This window comes from Quercus suber, unplaced genomic scaffold (genome assembly GCF_002906115.3).
Source record: "Quercus suber isolate HL8 unplaced genomic scaffold, Cork oak 2.0 scaffold_52, whole genome shotgun sequence".
NCBI classification, from domain to species: domain Eukaryota; kingdom Viridiplantae; phylum Streptophyta; class Magnoliopsida; order Fagales; family Fagaceae; genus Quercus; species Quercus suber.
In genome coordinates, this window is record NW_027069517.1 from 402,851 (window position 1) to 425,388 (window position 22,538).

Genomic DNA, 22,538 nt, shown 5'->3' on the forward strand with positions numbered 1-22,538 from the left:
CATATTAGAACCAATAACAAATTGCTATCTAAAATTTGTTATGAAATTATTAAAGATAAAGCATTTCTTTAGTGTGTGCATGTGCGTGTATATATATATATATATATGGGTTGGGTTTAAGTTACACCTGGTATAATTCTAAGTAATGTTACACCACTCATTATTTTTTAATAGGATGCCAATTTTGACAAATCTACCGTTGGATTACATTATCTTTGTATATTCTCTATACTTGCAAAATTTTAAGGTAATCGAATATCAATAGTCATGTCATCAATCAATTGTTTAAATTCAAGTGTTTGTAGTTTAAAATAATACATAAAAAATGTGTTTATAGATGAAATGGTAAGTAACATCCGATTAGCATGAAAATTGGCATGCATATTAAAAACATATAGAACATATAATCCAACGGTAAGATTTCCAAAATATGAATTCAATAATAAGTTATTAGGTAGTGTAACATTACTTAGAGTTACATCAGGTGTAACTTGAACCCAACCCAACCCTATATATATATATATATATATATAGACGCACACACATATGTCCATGTGTAAGTTGTTGACCGAAGTGGACCAAAATGAAGAGAAATAGACCAAATAGACCGAACTTGGCCAAATTGGACCAAAATGGATCGAATAAACCGAAATGAATCGAGGTGGTTTAAATTGGACCAAAATAGATCGAACTGAACCAAATTAACCTAGGTAGACCAAAGTGGATCAAAATAGATTGAAATACTAAGGTGATGTAGTAAGAATAAATATTAGATTCAGCTTTTATCAAAATACTACGATGATATGGCTCAATAAGAGGGTAACAACAATAAATACTATATTTTAGTTTTTAGATATTACATCGATATATCGAGTTAGTGTAACTTTAAACAATGTTACACTACTCAATATTTTTTAATTGGATACGAATTTTGACAAATCCACCATCAGATTACATTATTTTCGTATATTCTTCATGCTTGCAAAATTTCAAAGTAATTAAAGATTAATAGTCATGTTATCAATTAATTGTTTAAATTCAAGTTTTTGTAGTTTAAAGTAATACATAAAATATGAGTTTATAAATCGAATAGTAAATAACATCCAATTCACATGAAAATTAGGATGAGTGTTAAAAATATATAGAACATGCAATTCAAAGGTAAAATTTTTAAAATATGAATTCTATAACAAGTTATTAGATGGTGTAACATTACTTATGTAAAGTCGTGATTTACAACTATGTTTTTTGTTGGCTTTATTCTATGACAAAAAGTGTTGTAATTGCATTAAATTATTTTCTGAGATTTTCTTGTATTGGGTTTAGTATTAAGTTCATGAAGAATCGAGCACAAAATGAAAATCAGTGCAGTTTCGTGACTAGCTCGCAAGAAGTTCGCGAGAAGATTCCCGCGAAAAGGGCACGTGAAAAGCACATGCTGGAAGCTGAAGAGTCAAGTGTCCAGTTGCATTTTGCGAGTACTTCGCGAAATAGGCCATCTCGCGAGGTACCCACAAAACTCTTTGCTTGGTGGATTTTAAGTGTGATTTTCTTACCTTCACCCATACTAGATATACCCTTATTATCTATAAAAGTAAAGAAGGCTTTTTAGAGAGAAAACCCTAGCAAATACACTTGAGAGTTAGAGATTGTCATACCCACAATCATCTACACATTTTCTTGTGGTTTTCCTCAACTCCTACCTCTCCATCTCTAGATCCTTAAGAGGTTGTTAGCTCAAACACTTACCACACTCATTCTAAGTATTAAGCGAGATTTTGGTGCTATTGAGAAGTATTGAAAGGAGCCATTTAGTGGCGGATGCAATTGAGTTGAATTGGGGGATCCAAAAAGTTAGAAAAGACAAGACTCTGAGAAGACCGTTGGTAGCAGGAGCTTGGAGGGCTCAAGTAGAGGGGGTAGACTAGGCTTGGAGGTCTTTTGTTATTTGTGCATTCCAACTTTATTCTCTAGTGGATCGATTTTGACTTGGAGGGTCACGGAGAGATTTTTCACCCAGTTCTTCGGTTTCCTCTTCGATAACACGTCTTGGTATTATCTTGTGTTTGCATCTCTCTTCCATACTCTTTAAAATTTCATTTTATTGTTGATTGTGGATGAATATGGTTTAGAGTAGAGTTATCAATTCATTGCACATATTTACTCTTGTTTCGCACTTTGTTTAAGTTAGAGTAAAAGTAATTTAACTGTAATTTTTAATTAGAGGTCTGAACAAGCTCTTGTGTTTTAGCACAAATTCGAGCTTTCAACTTAGAATTACACTATATATAACTTGAACTCAATTCTATATAGATATAGATTTAAAAAAGTAAAGCCTTAAAAACATGAATATGATCAAATAAACAAGCCTTCATAGTAGTTGCTACAAAATCATATAGGTTAGGCTAAGAGCAACCACATTAGTCCATGGATAATCTTGCAAAATACAAAAAGTAGTTCATTTTACATATTTTGACCAAAAAAACACTGACATCAGTAGGTGTAAAATTGTGCATAAATGCACAAGTGCTATAATAACTGTGCATATATACACGGTTACTATAGCTCTTCTATACATTATTTTAATAATTTCTAATTTCGCTCCTTTTTTTTCTCTCTCTCTTCTTCATTTGCAAAACCAACGCCCTCATCATCATCTTCTTCCTCTGATACACACATTCTCCTACAGACACAAAATCAAAAATCAACCACAAAATCAACAATAGACACCACAAAACCAAACACACCCACACATGGACACACCAACAGCGACAGAGAGAATGGATTGGTGCTTGGATCGGCGAGTGGATCAGCAAGAAGAACAAGGTGTTGAAGAAGAAGAAATAGCAACAGCAGCAGCAGTCAATGGAGAACCCCAAAATCACCATCCATGTAGTGGAAAAATCTGCCCAAAATCACCACCAAAATTGCAAACCCAAAATCACTGGCCATAATCAAACTCAAATAGAAAAAGAAGAAGAAGAATGAGAATGAGAATGAGAAGAAGAAGAAGATAGAGATGCCGAAGATGTAAAAAGGAGAAAAAGAAAAAAAAAGAAAAAAAAAAGAAAGAAACAAGAAGAAGGTGGAAAATAAAGAGGTAGAGAGTGTTAGAGATATTTTGGAGAGTTTGGTAAGGTGGTGGGACCGGTAGGAAATAATAAAAAAAATTGAGAAAAATGATTATTTAAATAAAATAGGTGGTTGAATAGATAAACTGATGTAGGTGTTTTATAAAAATAAGTGTCTAAAATAAAAAGTAAGTTTTTCTTGCAAAATAGATTAAAAAAAAATTGCACAAATTGATGTAATTGCTCTAAGACATAAGGGGATTTACTATTTATAGCCTCATAAGCAATGTAATCCAAAAGTAGATACCTTCTAATCCTACACGTAAAAGGGTAAAAATTATTAGTACTAGTCCCAGTCCCGCGCGTTGCGTGGGATAATTTTTTTTTTTTAGGGTGATCTCATTAAATATATTATTATTATTAACAATTGGTTTTTCATTATCTTTTAAATTAATAAAAACCTTACGTATACCCTTTTTTTTATAACAAAACTTATGCACAATATTTTAGGTGTTGTTCCATCCCATAAAAAAATAGCCATATGACCAAATTTTAAAAGGAGAATCTAAGGAATAGCATCTAATTAGTGTACCTGAGTTTTTTTTTTTTTTTTTTTAACATTTACATATACTTTTTTTAATATGAATCTTTACATATACTTTAAGTAAACTCTATTTATTGCAATTTTTTAGATGTGTAAAATCATAGACTACTACTCCATAATGATAGTAGTTAATTAGTTTTATCATTTTTTTTTTAATAATCTCATTCATAACATTTCTTAGTATTATCATATATTTACTGGTTGATGATTTGCATAACAGAGGCATTAAATGAGATGTAGCATCGTTCATTAGATTTTTAAAAGTATTGATGTATGAAGATATTATATATATATATATATACACAAAGGGTTAAATGAAATGTCAAAAAGGGATTTTAAAATTTCCTGACTTTATTTCTTATGTAATTTATATGATTATTGGAGAACATCTCCCTTTTAGTTATGAATGGAAATATGGTTTCCATGATTAGAGTTTGATTAAAATTAAGTTTAAATGTAGTAATATGATTTTATTTCATTGTTGATTATTGATTTAATTTTTTAAGTGAATGTAACAATTGATTTTATTGCACTATAAAATTTTTAATTTTCTTCCTATGGTCATATCTATTTAATTTTTTTTACTTCTCCTTACAGTCTTTTTGTTTTCCAATTAATAGTTACTAATTGACATTTGATTTTTTTTTCTTTATCTACTCTTTTTTTCTTTATTTATTGAATTTAAGTTAAATATTTAATATTTAATTTTTTTAAATAAAAGGAGTGGAAATATAAATAATTTAATGATATGGAAGATGTGGCTGAATTTAAGTGGTGAATAAAATAAGATGAGAAAAAAAAAAGTAAAAGCGGAAGATATAACAATAAACACCTATCCAAATCATGTTATATAATAAAATATTCTTATATTCTTATATACTATCTTTAATTCTTTATAATGCTATAGGATAACATTTAATTAACAATCAAAAGAACCAAAAAAAAATTTAAAACACAAAACTAAATTGCATCAACCCAAAGTAGAGTTTTAAAGAACACCAAAATTAATCAACCTAAAACAAAGATGCAAGAAAAATTAAAAAATCCACCAAAAAATTGAGTAAGACTTAAAGAGAGTGGCATTTTTTTTTTTTTTTTTTGTGAGAGAAAATTAAATATAGCATGGAAGAGAGAATGACAAATTTATACTATGACGATGAGAATAAAAAGAAACAAAATAAAAGAAGATAAAGGGAAATAAGAAGAGTGATTAAAGTGGAGGCAGTGGGAGATGAAAAGATAAAGGGAAGAAGAAAGGTTGGACAAAGTGTAAATGTAAAAAAAATTAGTACAATTTTTTTAGGACATTTTTATTTACTTTAAATAAAATATTCTATGTTAAATTTTTAAAAATAAAAAATGAGAAAAATATAAATAATTTAATGGTAAGGAAGATTGATTGAATTTAAATGTTAAATAATAGGATCAAGATCTTCTAGAGTTTCTAAGGTAGTCTACCATATAAAGTTCTTTACATCCTCACATTTCTTTTAAAATAAAAGACTAAGATTATGCCATATATATTATCAATCCACTACCATAACCATTATTGAATGCTATAAAAAAATTTTTAAAAAAATTCAAATTTATTCACCTTACCAAAATTACGAGGAAATATTAATGGAAGGAAATCACCACCATGGACTTGATGGTTTTGCAAAAGAAAGCAAACACAACCATTCTCCAAGTAATAAAAAAATTTCAACTAAACCCATACTACTTTTTTATTGAACATATTTCATATCAAATCTATAAGAAAGAAGCAAAACCAAAAGAAAAGAGTTTGTTTAATGATCAAAGCCAGAAGAAACCAAAAAGGCACAAAAGGTCGGATTGAGTTTTGATCCAAATAATCTCAAGTGCTTATCGAAAACTGGAAATTTTAAGGTACGTTTTGGTTCAAAGAAGAGCAACGCTTTGGGTTATTATGTTCTAAATTTTCAAGTAGGTACTAATTTAATGCATAAATTTAACAGTTAGGCTTTTCTTTTCCTGGTGGAATTTCTTTCAAATACTTAAATTTGTACCTTCATCCCAAAGTAGAATATGACTATGTAGATTGGTCATGGGACCAATGGGGAGAAATTAAGTTACAGCTCCGTAGTTTGTTTTTGGTTAAACGGCAAACGGTGAATAAGGTTGAGTTTTTTTTTTTTTTTCATTATTTTGTTGTGTGTGATTGTTTGTGTTTTTNTTACATCCTCACATTTCTTTTAAAATAAAAGACTAAGATTATGCCATATATATTATCAATCCACTACCATAACCATTATTGAATGCTATAAAAAAATTTAAAAAAAATTCAAATTTATTCACCTTACCAAAATTACGAGGAAATATTAATGGAAGGAAATCACCACCATGGACTTGATGGTTTTGCAAAAGAAAGCAAACACAACCATTCTCCAAGTAATAAAAAAATTTCAACTAAACCCATACTACTTTTTTATTGAACATATTTCATATCAAATCTATAAGAAAGAAGCAAAACCAAAAGAAAAGAGTTTGTTTAATGATCAAAGCCAGAAGAAACCAAAAAGGCACAAAAGGTCGGATTGAGTTTTGATCCAAATAATCTCAAGTGCTTATCGAAAACTGGAAATTTTAAGGTACGTTTTGGTTCAAAGAAGAGCAACGCTTTGGGTTATTATGTTCTAAATTTTCAAGTAGGTACTAATTTAATGCATAAATTTAACAGTTAGGCTTTTCTTTTCCTGGTGGGAATTTCTTTCAAATACTTAAATTTGTACCTTCATCCCAAAGTAGAATATGACTATGTAGATTGGTCATGGGACCAATGGGGGAGAAATTAAGTTACAGCTCCGTAGTTTGTTTTTGGTTAAACGGCAAACGGTGAATAAGGTTGAGTTTTTTTTTTTTTTGGGAAATCATTATTTTGGCGGATGGATGATGTGGAAAAATCTGTCTTAGAATGCCCTAGGAACTTTAGAGGATTTTGATCCTGAATAACATAAGATGAGAAGGAAAAAAGTAAAAATAAAAGATATAACAATAAATACCAATTTTCTTACAATTTTTTTATGACATAGTAGGATAACATTTAACAAAAAAATAGAACAAAAATAAAATAAAACAACCTGAAGAATCGAGGATAACATTCAAAACAAAACTAAATCGCATTACTATATTTAATTATTTATAACACAGTAGGATAACATTTAACAATAAAATAGAACAAAAATAAAATAAAACAACCTGAAGAATCGAGGATAACATTCAACACAAAAGCTAAATCGCATTAACCTAAAGTAGAGTTCTATGGAACACAAATTTATTAACCTAAAGTAGAGATGCAAGAAAAAAACCATCAAAAATTGAGAGAGAGAGAGAGAGCTAAAAAAAAACTTTTGTAAGGGAAACTATGCATAGAATAGAAGAAAAAGTGACAAATTTATAGTAAGTAAAGAGAATCTTACTAAGGTTGAAAAGATTCTACAATAGTGTTCACACTATGAATCAAATCCCTAGAATCAAGGAACTAATCCCTTGAATCACAGAACTAACTAACTAATGCTTAACTGCTCAACAGACAGACTTAATGATCTACAAAACGCAGCGTACCACTTGAACTTAATGCATGATGACTAAACGCAGTGTTTCAACCAATAACATAAGTCCTAAACGTTGCATATTATTAAATACATTTACATCACAGTATAAGCAGAACGACACCGTTGCATATGTAGACTAGCCGTTGAGAAAACTAGTCGTTGGGCATTCCATTGGACTTTTGAACCTTTTGATCAAAACACTGATTGTTTTAGTTGTTTCTGTGTGCACTCTTAACAATAGAATGGTATGAATAAGAAGAGACAAAATAAAGGAAGATGAAGGGGAAGAGAAAGAGTGATATTAATGTAAAAGATAGTGAGGAGATGAAAAGGTGAGGGAAGAAGAAGGTTGATGAAAGTAAAAAACAAAAAAAAAATTGTTAAAAACAATTATAAAAAAATTGGAAAGAAAATGAATAATAATATAGATGCTGATGTGGCTCAACTAGAGCGTAATAAAAATAAATGCTACACTTAAGCTTTTAGATATATATATATATATATATAGATTTGTGTTTGGCTGTCGGGCACAGAATTAGTACTCGTGTTTCACATTCTTGGATACACGAAGAAAGATGACACTAAGATTCGTTTGAATATTGCTTATTTTACTAAAAATTAAAGACACATTTTCACGTGAAATACTTGTTGATCAAAGAAGTAGTGAGTCCCATGTACAGTGCACAGAACACATTCTCACGTGAAATGCATCTCCAAAACAAAAATCGCAAACGCAAGAAGAAAACGCTCTATCCGAACGCATACCCAATAGATTTTATCTATTGACTAAGAACTAAGAAGTCAACTGACATGCGTAGAATACAACACCACGGTTTACGAGGAATTAGAAAAGTTGAATGACTGAAGAGTGTCTATAATGAGCATCAACGCAGTGGAGGCTACCCTCTGACATTGTCTCTCCCAGAAATTTCCCTCCCACGCTTTGTACTACAATATTCCTTCAACCCCAGGTCCCCAGGTAACATCTTTTAGGCCTTGCTTTTTCTTTTCTCTTTTTCTTTTTTTTTTTTTTTTTTCATGCTTTCTCAAAGATCCCTCTTATTGATACAATTTTGATCTTAAGTTTGTTTATCATAATCTTAGGAGTCCTAAAGCTTACCATTTCTTGAAGCTAAGCTTTTTTTTTTAACTATATATGTGTTGAGTCTGCTGACCTTCTTAGAGGTCTACTCCGTCCACAAACCTCCCACTTCTTTGGGGTCTGGGAAAGGTGATTGGTAGACAGAAATTTTCCCAATTCTTGCAACTTCAAATATCTCTGATGCATTTTGCTTTGGTTGTTCTCTCTCAGAACTTGTTCCAACTGATTTTGTAGTTTTTTTGTAATACAGAAAAAGTTGAGGTTACTGGTGAACATGGCATCCTCCTCCTTTGTCAGAATAACAGGTACTTAGCACTAGTTTATAAATAATCAAAAAGTAATTCCTTATAATATTCCAACTAGGATCTTTTTAGAGTTTTTTGGGTAACTTCACCTTGAAATTCTTAAAATCCCATCCATTCAGTATGAAATTAGTAGTTCTGATTTTGCCACATTCTAATCCGAAACCCAATGGAAAAGGCACTTCTTCAACCCTTGATACCAAGTATACCAACGGAAATTTGTAAGATTTCAATTAATTCAATTGGTGATTACTGCTTTAAAGCCAGTTATTTTACTTGATGGTTATGTCATCGAAGGCATAGTTCAACTAGAGGATTACAAATTATACCTCCATATATTAAGCCACCTTGGAGTTTCTGTTTATTTAATTATTGGTGTATTATAAAGACACTTTCTCCTCTTCCGTTGCAGTTCTGATATGGGCTGACATACTAACTGCTTATGCCCTGTTTGTGATGATGCAATACTTGACAAATGTCTGGAAGCTTAACTTTACCCATGCTGCTGCAATTGTGAATGTGTTTTCTGGTGTTGCGACCATAATGCCTATAGGCATGGCCTTCCTTGTCGATGCTTTCATGGGTGACTATTGGATGCTTTTGCTCTCTAGTCTTGCTTATAGCTTTGTATGTTCTCAAAATTTCCCTCATTTTTTAAATGTGTTTCTACTATGCCATGAGTAACGAGTATTGCCACTTTTGTTGTTTAAATCTACTTTAGTTATATTTGTCATTTCGCCAAGAGTCTTGTAGCTCAGTCACAGTGCCTGGTCTAGGGGTTCAAATTCCCCCTTCCCACTTCTTGTAACAATTGAAATTATATAAATAAATATTTACCACTTCAAACATCATAGTAATATAGGCACAAAACGTAGAATAAGTGATCAAGGAGCAACATTGGGCTTCTCATCTATATAAATCGCTCAAACATCATTGATACATGGATTATTTTGACTGAGGAATATTATGCTGCATGATCATATCTTCTTCTTCTTCTTCTTATTTTTAAATTTGAATTAATTGCAGCTATCTGCCTTAAATTTTGGGAGCATTTATATTGCCCACCCTAAATTATAACGTAATGGAATCAACACCCTACTTTAGATTAACTTACATTGTTCACCCTGCCGTCCATATTTCTATGTAAATTTTTGTGGGCAAATTTCTCTCAAATAAAACTGTCAATTGCAGAAAATTTATAGGTTAGGTTGGACATTGCAAATCCTTTCATAGTTTAGGTGAATAGCTACTCATAAATATGTTTATTAAAATATTGAATTGGATGATGCAGTGAACATTACAAATTAATCTTAAAGAAGGGTGTCAATTGCAGAATATTGTAGTTTGGGTGCTCATTGCAATGCCCTTGTATTTTCAGAGTGATGTGTGTTATTAACCTGCTTTATCTTTTGGACTATGCATTGAAAAATAAGCCAATTATTTTTATCAATTTGTAATGCTGTTATGACAATGTTATTGATCAGAAAATGTTTCCCAATTCATTCTTTTGCACAGTATAGGTTTTGACAAAGTCTTAGGACTTACCAGAAGATGTACTAATTATTGGGTGTCACTGCAGGGGTTAAGCTTCTTGGCAATGTCAACACCACATGTTCTTCCAGATGCTGCAAAGAACTGTGATGCACACAAGCCAGATTGCATTGGTGATGCCCAAAAGTTTCTCTTCTATACAGCATTAGTACTGATAGCCATTGGGATATCTGGTCATATCACATCCTTAGAGTCTTTCCTGGAACAACAAAAGGAGAACCAAACAAGTGCTCAAGAAAATTCTGAAAAGCCAAAGCTAATGCCACGTCAAGTGGCAGGCAGCCTTTTTGTGGTCCTTCTTGCAATTGTTGGATGTATTGCACTTCCATATATAAAGCCATGGTCTGTCCGATTTGGAATACCAGCAATATGTACTGTAGTGGCAACATTTATATTCACAACTGGCTCGTGTTCATACAGAGGTTCTAGACCACCGGGGAGTCCTCTTACTACTCTATGTAGAGTCTTTGTAGCCTCTGCTTCCAAGATGTTTCGTCATCTCCCACCAAATGATATTCAGGAGCCTTACACGCGGAGTCTCAGGTTCTTTCTCTCTCAACCTAGAAACTTGATAATATGAAGTCATTTATTTCGAAACCAAGTGCCCACATTTTTGCGTTTAACAGAGTTATTACAAAGCATATGACCTCACCAATGTTCATGATTTCTACCAATAACTATTTTCCAATTTACTAACTTCTAATAGTTGGCAGAAATGTTACAATATGTAATCAGCTATTAGATATGACTTACAAGCTACAAAAATTTTTACCACATGTTGCCTACATATTTTCTGAAACATAATTTTTTAATACAGGTGCCTTGACAAGGCTGCCATTGAAGTCCAAACCCAAAATCAAGAGCAGATTGAACAAAGTAGATGGAAACTTTGCACCAGAGAAGAGGTGGAGGATACTAAAAGGTTAATACGCATGATACCCATGTGGATGACCTTCATTATGTGTGGGGTTGTGATTTCCATAGGAAACACTTATTTTTTAGATCAAGCAAATGATATGAATCGCAAGGTTGGAGAATTGAAGGTCCCTCTTCCAATATTTAAATTTTTCTATGACCTTGTAAAAGACAAGTTCCATAAAAAGTATGTCAAATTAACTGAAAAATTAATGATTCCAGGAAGATGTGTACCCCCCTTTGGAATCTTTGTAGCAATGCTGTTTTCTATATTATGTTGTATCACAGCTGCAGGAGTGGAAACCAGGAGGCTTGACATGATTAGAAGGCACCTTTTACTTGACAAACCTAATGACAGTAATGAGAAAATCCCAATGAGCATGTTCTGGCTTCTTCCACAGTTTCTCCTTCTTGGTGCCGTTGAAGGAATGGCTAACTTCAGCATTGATCAATTCTTCATTAATCAAGCTCCTGCCTCAATGAGCCGCTACTTGAAACTTTTCCGCCACGGTGTAATTGGAGCAGGAGCTGTTGGTAGTGTCCTTTCGGTTTATGTTGTGGGTAAATTCAGTGAAAGGGGAGGAAGAACAAATTGGTTTCAGGACACACTGAATAAAAGTCGATTGGATAACTACTATTGGACACTGACAGTGTTGAGTTGTATAAATCTTTTTTTGTACATCTTGGTGGCATTGCAGTACACCTATAGGGACCCACCAAATAAAGATGCTGATTAAACATCAAAGAATGAAGAACCTACCAAACCTTAGGAAGATGATGTGCATTGTTATTATTGTTGTTGTTGTTGTTAGTATTCTTAGATGAATTTCATTTTACATCCATTTCCTTGTATTCTCCAATTCAATGTGTCAGTATTCTCTGTATTGATTGAGGTTTGTGAAGTGCAGCGTATCAACAAGCTGAAGTTAATGAAACTGAAGTGATTTTTTTTTCCTTCTCCCCTTTTTGATAATGTTTTTCACCAGACCTAATTCTCTGTTCCTTTCTTTTTCTTATAAAACGTAAGAAGAAATTATTATAAGGGCTTTTTTAACAATGAAATGAGAAGGGACTATAACTCAAGAACGAATCTCTGGTTTTGCAAAATGGAGGGGATAGAGAGTCCACTGAAACAACTCCTACAGGAAATGACCACTTCATGCGAGCCTGCCTGCCTGCCTGTGAAGGGGCTCACTGCACCAGCGGAGACACCAGGCCAGACATAATTAAGATCCATGGTGTGTTTGAAAAGCAGAATGAAAAAATTCCCAAGGTTTTATTTTGATTTGAGTATTTAAAATCAAAGGATTATAAAAATAATTGCTAGTATAAATGTAACAACACACGATGATATAAGCTGTGGGGATTTTGTTTAAACAAAAACATTTGTGATATTATGAATTTGAAAAGAAATTTTACTCCTAGTCATTTTAAATCCAAATATTAATAAAGTTCAAATCCCTCCATAACGACTTTTATTCAGTGTGTCCTGAAACCAACTTGGTTTCCCTCCACTTTCACTGACCTTTCCAACAACATAAACTGAAAGGACACTACCCACAGTTCCTGTTCCAATTGCCCCATAAGTGAAAAATCACGAGTAAGGTTTCATTGATGCAGGAACTTGATCAGTGAAGAAATAATCAATGCTGAAATTAGAGATTCCATCAAGGGCAGCAAGAAGGAGATACTGTGGAAGGAGCAAGAACATGCTCGTTGGAATTTTGCCATTAGGTTTGTCAGGTAAACAATGCCTTCTAGTCACATCTAGCCTCCTGGTTTCCATTTTTGCAGCTGTGATACAACATAGTATAGAAAATAGCATTGCTACCATGATTTTACACGAGGCTAAATATTTTCCTGAAAATTACTTTGACACAGTTTGGTGAAATAATCTTTTACAAGGTCATAGAAAATTTTAAATATAGGAAGAGGGACCTTTAATTTTCCAACCTTGTGATTCATATTTTTTGCTTGCTCTAAAAAGTAAGTGTTTCCTATGGAAATCACAACCCCACACATAATGAATGTCATCCACATGGGTATCATGCGTATAGAGATTTTTGTATCCTCCTCCTCTTCTTTGCTGCTATGTTTGTATGAACATGAGCCACATATGAATAGAAAAGTTGCCACTACGGTACATATTGCTGCTATTCCAAATCGAACAGACCATGGCTTTATATATGGAAGCGCAATACATCCAACAATTGGAAAAAGAATCATACCAAAGCCGCCTGCCACTTGCCATGGTGTTGGGTTTTCCAATTGTTGTTTCAGAAAAGATTTTAAGGATGTGATGTGACCAGATATCCCAATAGCTATGAGGGCTAACGCTGTATAGAAAAGAACCTTTTGGGCATCACCAATGCAATCTGGCTTGTATGCACTACAGTTGCCTGCAACATTTGAAAGGACAGGTGGTGTTGACATTGCCAAGAAGCTCATCCCCTGCAGTGACACCCAATACTTAGTACATCTTCTCGTAAAAGTTCTATGACTTTGTCAAAGCCTATATGGTGCAAAAGAATGAATTGGATAACATTTTCAGATCTAATGTTGCTCCTACTACTAATGTAGTCAAAGTTAATGTGGCTTCTTGATCATTCATTCTACGTTGTTGCGCCTGTATTATATGATGTTTGACATGGTAATATAAACAGTAAACTCAAGCAACTTAAACCAAGAGCATCCAAAAGTCACCCATGAAAGAATTGACAAGGAAGGCCAGGACGATAGGCATTATGGTGGCAGCACCAGTAAACATGTTCACAATTGCCGCAGCATGGGTTAAATTAAGCCTCCAGACATTTGTCAAGTATGTCATCATCACCCACACAGCGTAAGCTGCTAGTATGGTGGAATATTCTGCATTATCATGGGGGGAAAATCAATCCACTTATTTCACAATGAATAGATGGGGTTTTAAAAGTCTCCAGTGGAGTTATCTTAAGAACTCTACTGTCTACAGGATCTTAATCCTAATATTTTAAAGATCCATGGCCGTAAATGGTTCCTCAACATAGTTGCTTTTTGCCCTGATAATTTTTGGATGAATTTATGAAATAATGGAGCAAATGGAAACCCTCCCCCATCAAAATATGCTAGATTTTGTAGATGGATGCCATATTACTTATAAAGTAAGGAAAATAAGGATAAAATGCTGGGGACTTTATTTTCTTTTGAAAGAAATAACATTCAATGTTTTGTAGAGGAAAATAACTTTATTTTCTCTATAGCATGTGAATTTGTATTTCATTTACGTCCTTCCTTCTCCTTGATAAGCATTCAAACTTAAGCATTCGTTTAGGTTTTCTTAGACCTGGGGCCCGTTTGGATACAGCTGAAAACTGAAAACACTGTAGCAAAATAATTTTCTAAATGTGTGAATAGTACCGTGGGACCTATTTTTAATGAAAAAGTTGTTGAAAAGTGAAAATTGTGGGTCCATGAACAGTAAAATTTAAGTTGAAAAGTCAATCATTGCGGTTACTGTTCATTGAACAGTGTGCTGCACAGTAAAAAACGGCTGGAAAAAGCTTGAAACGTGTGTGAAAAAAAAAAAAAAAAAAAAAAAAAGGAGCTGAAAACGTAAAGCCAGACGCAAACGCGCTGGCCAAACGGTCTCCTGGTCATGTTATATTTTTTATGATACCTTAAAACTAAATAAATAATAATATAAACTTTGTTCAGATAAAAATCCAGTTGCATTGCACTAGTTTACAAGCTAGATTTTATAATAATTTAAGCAAATGTAGTACTGAAAATGGTAGATTTTTTATAAGCTACTACTTGGATTACCTGATATGCTGAAAAAGGATGCCACGTTGACCAGTAAACCTCGGCTTTCTATAATACAAAAAACTACAAAAACAGTGGGAAGTTGGAACCAGTATATTAAAATACTAAGTTCAGCACTTATGGTTGAAGACCATAAAGTTCAAAAATATGCTTACCTTGTAGGATCTCCTATATAAAGATTATGACAAGCAAACTTAAAGATCAAATGTATATCAAAATGAGGTTCACAAAGAAACCAAGAGAAGAAAAAAGAAGAAGAAGGAAGCCATAGAAGACGTATATTAAACAAGTTACCTCTTTTTGGTGTTATTTTGGCTGATGAAAGAAAAATGAGGTCCATGAGCAGCATAATTTTTTTCTAATCAGTTTCATATTCCTTTGAATCGAATTATTTCCTTTTTCTTTGCTTGACCTATACCGTAAGAAACAAATATGCTACATGTGACTCACATGTTCTAACTATAAGCATACATTATATTCCACACAAAAAAAAAAAAAAAAAAAAAAAAAAGCCTATAAGATCATACCATCATTGCCAGTTTGCCACCAAACTAGCATCTATATTTAACATTAACAAAATATAAGTAATGTCCTAAAAGTTAAACTAAATTAATATATGAAAAATAAAACTAACAGCTATATGTTGTCACCCCATTTTACAACCTGCATTTAACCTCACATGGAGGGTAAAAGGGTACTTTCACTCTGAAAAGATGCATCTTGATTCTAGCCATTAGATCCTTAGTCCCATTTCATCAAAATGATCTTGATGTTGTAACGATCAAATCGACTGGTTATAAGCCTTAATCGGACCACCAGATTGAAAGTTATCATCAAATCAAGTTTTAATGGCTAAAATGTACTATCACAAATTGAGTCTGACAATATGTGATTATGAACAATTGATTTCAATTGGTTATAGGTGTAATCAATTTGAGATCAATGATGTGTCATAATTTAATTGGTTAGGACTACATTTTATGGTGAGGTTGCATACACCTAATTAATTAGATAGTTAAACATTAATTATTCAATGAGTAATTTGTGTAATTATCTTTTAATTAGAGTAAATTTGGAAAGAATTAAGTCTGAAATTGGAGTGATTGGAGCCATTTAATGTCAATTGGGAGCTAATTTGGGACCTATTAATGTAAATTGTGCTGACACCATTTTCTAACAAATGACCTCTGCTCACCATTTCATCGATATCTCTCAAAATATTTTGAATATGTGAATAAGGTTAATTTTTCCAGAAACTAGACATCCGGGGCTTCAATTTGAGCACAAGAACAAGACAATTCCGATTAGAATTGAGTTAGATATGATTTTTTGAAGTTAACTCTACAGGCTGTTACAGTAGCTTCGGAAAAACCGAATTTTAGCTTGCTCCCCACTCCCATCAATCTCTCTATTTAATGCACCAGATTTTTCCCAAGGCTAAAATGAGATCTAGGTTCATAATCCTTGTCAACCCTCATTAAATAGCCTTCCATTCATATTCCCTCCACCACTACTATATAAACCCTTCCTCTCCTTCATTCTAGAGCACACACAAAAAAAATCTCACTCTCTTCTCCTCTCTTGAGTTCTAGTGAAGTAGAGTAGTCTTGTTATATCTTGGTCTTCTTGAGACTCAAGGTATTGAGTGAGACTCATTCTTCCTCTCCTACCTCTTCTTTTTCCTCCACCCTTAGAACCTCCACCAAGAGTCTCCTCCTCCACCATATGGATCTTGTATGAAAGTATAATCCATTTCCCTAACTTGTTTATTGTGTTGCCATGATGAGAATTTAGGATTAAAGCATGATAGTGATTATTTAAATTCTCTTGAATATGTTTGAATGTTCTTATGTGTTCTTTACATATTCTTGGTTGTTCATCACATGTTCATGCATAACACTAGTTTTAATCTTAAATCTACATCAAAAATATGAAAAACATGTTTGTTTCATAATTCTTTCAAATCCTTGAATCTAGGTTATCACCATCCACACACATTCACTAGAATTTTATTTTTCAATCCAAATGCAATGTTTAATAATTTGAATTAGGGTTTATCACATGCACACACATTATATTCAACATGTAAATTGATTGACATATTAGATGATATGATATGATTGTTGGCCACCATAGTCTAGAAGACCGGTTTCACCAGGCAAGGTGAGTGTCTAACACCTTCCTACCTTGTAATATAGCCTCCGAACTTAGATCAATGGTTAGTAGATCAAAGGTTTTCTTATTTATCCCAACAATTAAATAAGTGGCGACTCCATTGTAAAACCCTTAATCTAAAGGGGAAAATATAACTAGTCGAACCTCCATTTTGAGGGGCAATAACACGACTCCACCCATTCATGTGGGTTTGGCCCAACATCTCATAAAAACGGGTCGGGGGCGCGGTCTCTCACACTATATAATATTAACAAAATATAAACAAAAGAAATGATACAAAATTATTGTTTTTAATACATTTCTACTTAATCCTTTGTAATTTATCAAAATGAAATTTGAAATTCTTTTACATCAAAATCACTTATGGTTGATTATGTACTAAATGTCACAACAATTTTCCTTTTAATATAAAAAATTTCTAAGAAAATGTTAATGTAGCACTTTTTATTTAGAAAGCTAGTTTTGAAAAATTTTATGACTAAAAATGTATGTTTTATAATTATAGTAAAAATTGAAAGAATAAATAGAAATACAATTATTCTATAACCAAAATAGTAAGACATATGAACCATGAAAGTTGAGTCACATGTATTATCATATATATATATATATTTGTGGGTGCCCGAGGACCGAGGATGAAGTTGAAGAGTTGCAGTATTGGTGTGGGGATGCCACGAGCCACGGCCTGAGGAGAAAGGTCACCCGAGGAAAGGAAGGGATGAGTCATAGGAATCTGAGATGTTCTAGGTGGAGAGAAGGGTATGAAGAGAGAATATGAGATCATATGGGAAGTTTCTAGTTTGGAGTAGCCTGTTTCCTCCGTATTTAATGGTGGGCGACAGCTTTATCAGCTGCATTGATTAGAAAGTGACCCAAACAGTGCAAGTGTAGTGACCCAAAAAAGAGGGGTCTTACATTCCATGGAATCCCACATCGCCTAGGGAAGCACATGAGAATGTGTTTATAAGGAATGACCTCCCTTCAATGTGTAGAGGTCTTTTCCCCCACTGCTGTGTGCTTTGGGGGAGAAAAAAACCGTGAGGAGTATAGGTCCCAAAGTGGACAATATCTATACAGTTGGGGCGGGGTCGTTACAGATAGTATCAGAGTCATGCCCTAGTCGGAAGTGTGGGCCCGCATGCTACGACGTGTGTGCCCGTTAGGGGGGTGGATTGTAATGACCCAAAAAACTGGGTCTTGTATTTTATGGAATCCCACATCGCCTAGGGAAGCACATGAAAATGTGTTTATAAGGAATGACCTCTCTTCAATGTGTAGAAGTCTTTTCCCTCACTGTTGTGTGCTTTGGGGGAGAAAAAAACTGTGAGGGGTATGGGTCTAAAGCGGACAATATCTACACAGTTGGGGTGAGGTCGTTACAGATAATTGTAGTGATCCAAAAAAGGGCGGTCTTGCATTCCATAGAATCCCACATCGCCTAGGGAAGCACATGAGAATGTGTTTATAAGGAATAACCTCCCTTCAATATGTAGAGGCCTTTTTCCCCACTACTGTGTGCTTTGGGGAAGAAAAAAACCATGAGGGGTATGAGTCCCAAAGCGGACAATATTTACACAGTTGGGGCGAGGTCGTTATAAATGATATCAGAGTCATTCCCTAGTTAGAAGTGTGGGCCCCACACACGAGGACGTGTATGCCCGTAAGGGGGGTGGATTGTAGTGACCCAAAAAATAGGGGTCTTGCAGATTCTTTCCACCACTTTCTTCAGATATAGAAAGGGACAAATGTCATGATAAGAAGTATGTTAGGTAAGGATGGATGGTTAAGATATGAGAGAAGGAGAAGTATATAAGAAAAATGGGGTTTACAGAGAAAGGGTCGAGACAGAAGGACAAGGATATAGAAAAGAAACAAGGAGAACATTAAGAAAAAAGAAGAGTGAATAGTAACATTTCTTATGTAAATGTGGCCTCCTCGGACCAATTTGTATGGAAAGAATGGTTCATCCATTTAATAAGATTTGCATTTTCTTCCTTATTTTCCTCTTCGGGGGGAGCCCCCCCCCCCCCTCTCTCTCTAGTTGTTTATTTCTACAAGCTTGAAAATGTGTTGAAAACACAAGAGCTGTTTAGACCCCCAATTAAAAGTTACGGCTCGATTGATTTTACACTAACTTAATACTAAGTATGGAATAGTGTAAATGCGAGCGGACAAACATACAAACTACTCTAATCTATAATTTAAGCAACACAACAGTAAAATGGAATATAAAAGAGTAGAGAAGAAAGATGTAAACACAAGATAACACGCCGATGTGTTACCATAGAGGAAACCGAAGAACTCGGTGAAAAACCTCTCCGCCGCCCTCCAAGCGAAAATCGATCCACTAGACAATCAGTTGGGATACATGGGTTAGCAAGAGACCCTTCAAGTCTAATCTAACCGATGTACCTAAGCCCTCCAAGCTTTTACTCCAACAAAACTTCTCGGAACCGTGTCTTGTCTAGCTCTCTGGATCCCGCAACAAGCTCCATGTTGCATCTGCCATCCTTGGCTTCTTCCAATGCTTCCTAACAGTACCGAAACTCCACTTGACACTCTAAAATGGTGTGGTAAGTGTTTGGGCTATCAACCTCTCAATGATATAGAAATGGAGAGGTAGGAGTTGAGGAATTCCCAAAACAGATATGTAGAGGATTGTGGGTATAACAATCTCTAACTCTCAAGTTGTTTGGCTAGAGTTTCCTCTCAGAAGCACTCCTCAACATTTATGGGTAATATGGGTATAAATAGTATAGGCACAAAAAGTGTGTATCAGACTGGACAGGCTAGCAGAACAGAATGTCTCGCGAGTGTCTCGTGGGAAGGCCTTACCCGCGATATACTTACGAGACACAGCTGTCTCCATCTGGCCTGACTCTTCGCATTCCAACATGTGCAAGGCACATAAGTTACTTCGTGGGATGCTAAGTCGCGAGCTACCCGCGAAAACTCTTCAATCTTCAATTGCTTGAGTCTTCACACTACTCTTTCTATCACACAACCCTTACAATGTAATCCCACAATAAATATAGGGTACAAACAATTGAATAAAATTACAATCAAATTTGGCATGGAATAAAAGCCAACAAAACACATAGTTGTAAATAACAACTTTACAATCTCCCCCTTTGGCTATTCCGTGACAAAACCCCTAAAATAGACTAGACTTAAACGTGAGTTTGGGAACAATAGCAAAACTCACTCACACCTAAACTAGAAGCTGTGAAACACTTGCACATAAATACCTGTAACCTAAAACTCTTGCATACGAACAAAACTTTCATTAAGCTTATGACAAGTTGAACACAAGGTACGTACATGAGCAAGTAAAGTGCGATCAAGTTTGTAAACACAGTAAACATGCAAGCATATCTTGATCAAACAAAAACCATCATTAAAGAATGACTACAATGAACATTTAGCAAGTAAATGCTCATCCGGATATGCAATGCAATTAAGAACAATCCCAAGGATCAATTGCATGTCTAACATTCAACCAATGCAAAATACACGAAGTATTTGCATCTAGGATACAAGATCCTACTAGGGTACAATAGTAAAATACTTAAGACATATAGAAATTATATTAAAAGTACACAAACAATGCTACAAAGTATAGAGATTAATCACAAAAACTGAATATAAATTAAAACAGAGTATCAAAGCTTTTAACAAAAGCAGTAAAAACTGTAATCATAAAACCAGTAGTTATGAACGCTAAAAATAAACAAAAGTAAATTGCCTGAGAACCAATAACCAATGTTTCTAACCCTAAACCTATGCTCCCCCTAACACTGTGCATGCTCTTCCTCAGTTCCCCCTCAAAATTTTCTCCCCCTTTTTGACCGGAATGGTCAAAGGGGTAGAACTGATTTGGTTTTGAATCTGATCCCTGCGCCATGGACAAGTCCTCGATCTAAGAAGAAAATGCAGTGATCTGTCCTTGGAGGTATGCAAACTGTGTCGCGGTGTGCTGCACATGGGAGCCATCTGGTCCATTTTATCTAGAAGGTGATCCAGTCTGTCTGATCCTCATGCTGGTGCAAAAGAGGATGGTTGTGCTGAAGTCTCTGGAACAGACGTAAATCTATCAATCTCCTCCTCTGTATCACCACTGTCGTCCTCAACTCAATCTTGTGGTATCGTGTGCACACCTGTTTTGGAGCCTTTGATGTGAGCTGTGCTCCTATTAACTGTGTGTGCACCAATGGGATAGTCTCTCTGGACTATTGTCAGACCACTCGGGAGTTTCAGTTTTGCCTTAGTAATTAATCCCATAATCAGTGAGGGAAAAGGCATTATAGTCCTTGAATTTTGCTTGGCAATGCTCTTTTTCAACACATGGATGATATGTCCACAAATATCTATCTCTTTATGGGTAAAGAGATCATACAGAAATCTTGTCATTGGAGCTGACAGTGTAGTGGGTTGGTAACTGGATACAAGTTGTGAATCAACACATATGCCAAAGCTCTCATCTCTGGTGAGAAGGATATTGTGTTCATGGACGTTTTCTTTGGTGTGCCACCAAGTATCCATATCATTTTAGTAATAGAACCCAATCTGTCTTCATATGGCACTGTAATTGGCTGTGAAGGAGGACAAACCTCTAAAAAGTCTTGAATGATCTCCCTTGTAATTACAAATTCTTTGTGCCTTGCCTAGCACTCGATACGATCCCCTTCGACAGCAGCATTTGAGAAGAACTCCTTGATTATCTCTGAATAGACAACCCCAACTAAGTTTAGCAATTTGGTCCAAATTCTTTCTTTGAACACCTCAGGTATGAAAGTGCCCTCAAGTGATTCCAATTGCACAACCCTTTCCATGATGATCGTTTTGTCCTTATAGCAGTCATTATACTTCATATCAGCTTCAGCAGACTTGAAAAGATTAGAATCAGTGTGTGCACGCTTGGATGATTTCTTGATGGCTGCATGCTTAGTAGGAGCCATCTGTGCAAAGTAACACAATCACAGAAAAGAACCAAATGTAGAAACACAAACCAGAACACAAAACTTGATTAGATTCAAGTTAGTTCAAATTAAATCAACCTGAAAACAGAGTAAAACCAACTCAAAACAGAGTACATAAACTCAAAATAACATGCTAAAGCAGATAAACAAGTAAACATAGGCACAATGCATGAAACTAAGTAACTGTGCATGTGTGTGCATATGTAGATGCATGTGTGTGCATGTGCTGATGCATGAGATGCATGAGGTGTGCCTAGAGGGTGCCTAGGTGTGTGCCTAGTGTGTGCAACATGGGCAAAGTGTGTGAAACACATAAACAGTGACCAAAACAAGTTAGTTACGGTCAAACAAATATAAACCCAGAAATTGGAATTCACTTGAATCCAATTTAGCACAAAAATGTCACTGGGACATTCTGTCAAACACCTAACATGCAACAATGCACAACAATGATGAAAAATGCATG

General features: G+C 34.4%; 1 protein-coding gene and 1 pseudogene across 5 annotated transcripts; one reads left to right on the forward strand and one right to left on the reverse strand.

The window, feature by feature from the left end:
- Window positions 1-8,017: 8,017 nt before the first annotated feature.
- On the forward strand, window positions 8,018-12,071 carry LOC112031017 (protein NRT1/ PTR FAMILY 5.5). Of its 5 annotated transcripts, none has more exons than XM_024063684.2 (5): window positions 8,018-8,226; window positions 8,584-8,654; window positions 9,064-9,278; window positions 10,231-10,745; window positions 11,020-12,071. In XM_024063684.2, exons 2-5 carry the CDS (start codon window positions 8,624-8,626, stop codon window positions 11,852-11,854), a joined length of 1,596 nt encoding a protein of 531 aa, XP_023919452.2. In that variant the 5' UTR covers window positions 8,018-8,226; window positions 8,584-8,623; the 3' UTR covers window positions 11,855-12,071. The 5 variants fall into 5 exon arrangements, with proteins under 5 accessions (XP_023919452.2, XP_023919449.2, XP_023919454.2 ...); XM_024063681.2 differs by having other exon boundaries at window positions 8,019-8,226; window positions 8,600-8,654; XM_024063682.2 differs by lacking the exon at window positions 8,018-8,226 and adding an exon at window positions 8,296-8,478 and having other exon boundaries at window positions 8,600-8,654.
- Window positions 12,072-12,570: 499 nt separating this feature from the next.
- On the reverse strand, window positions 12,571-21,635 carry LOC112031013 (protein NRT1/ PTR FAMILY 5.5-like; annotated as a pseudogene).
- Window positions 21,636-22,538: the final 903 nt, after the last annotated feature.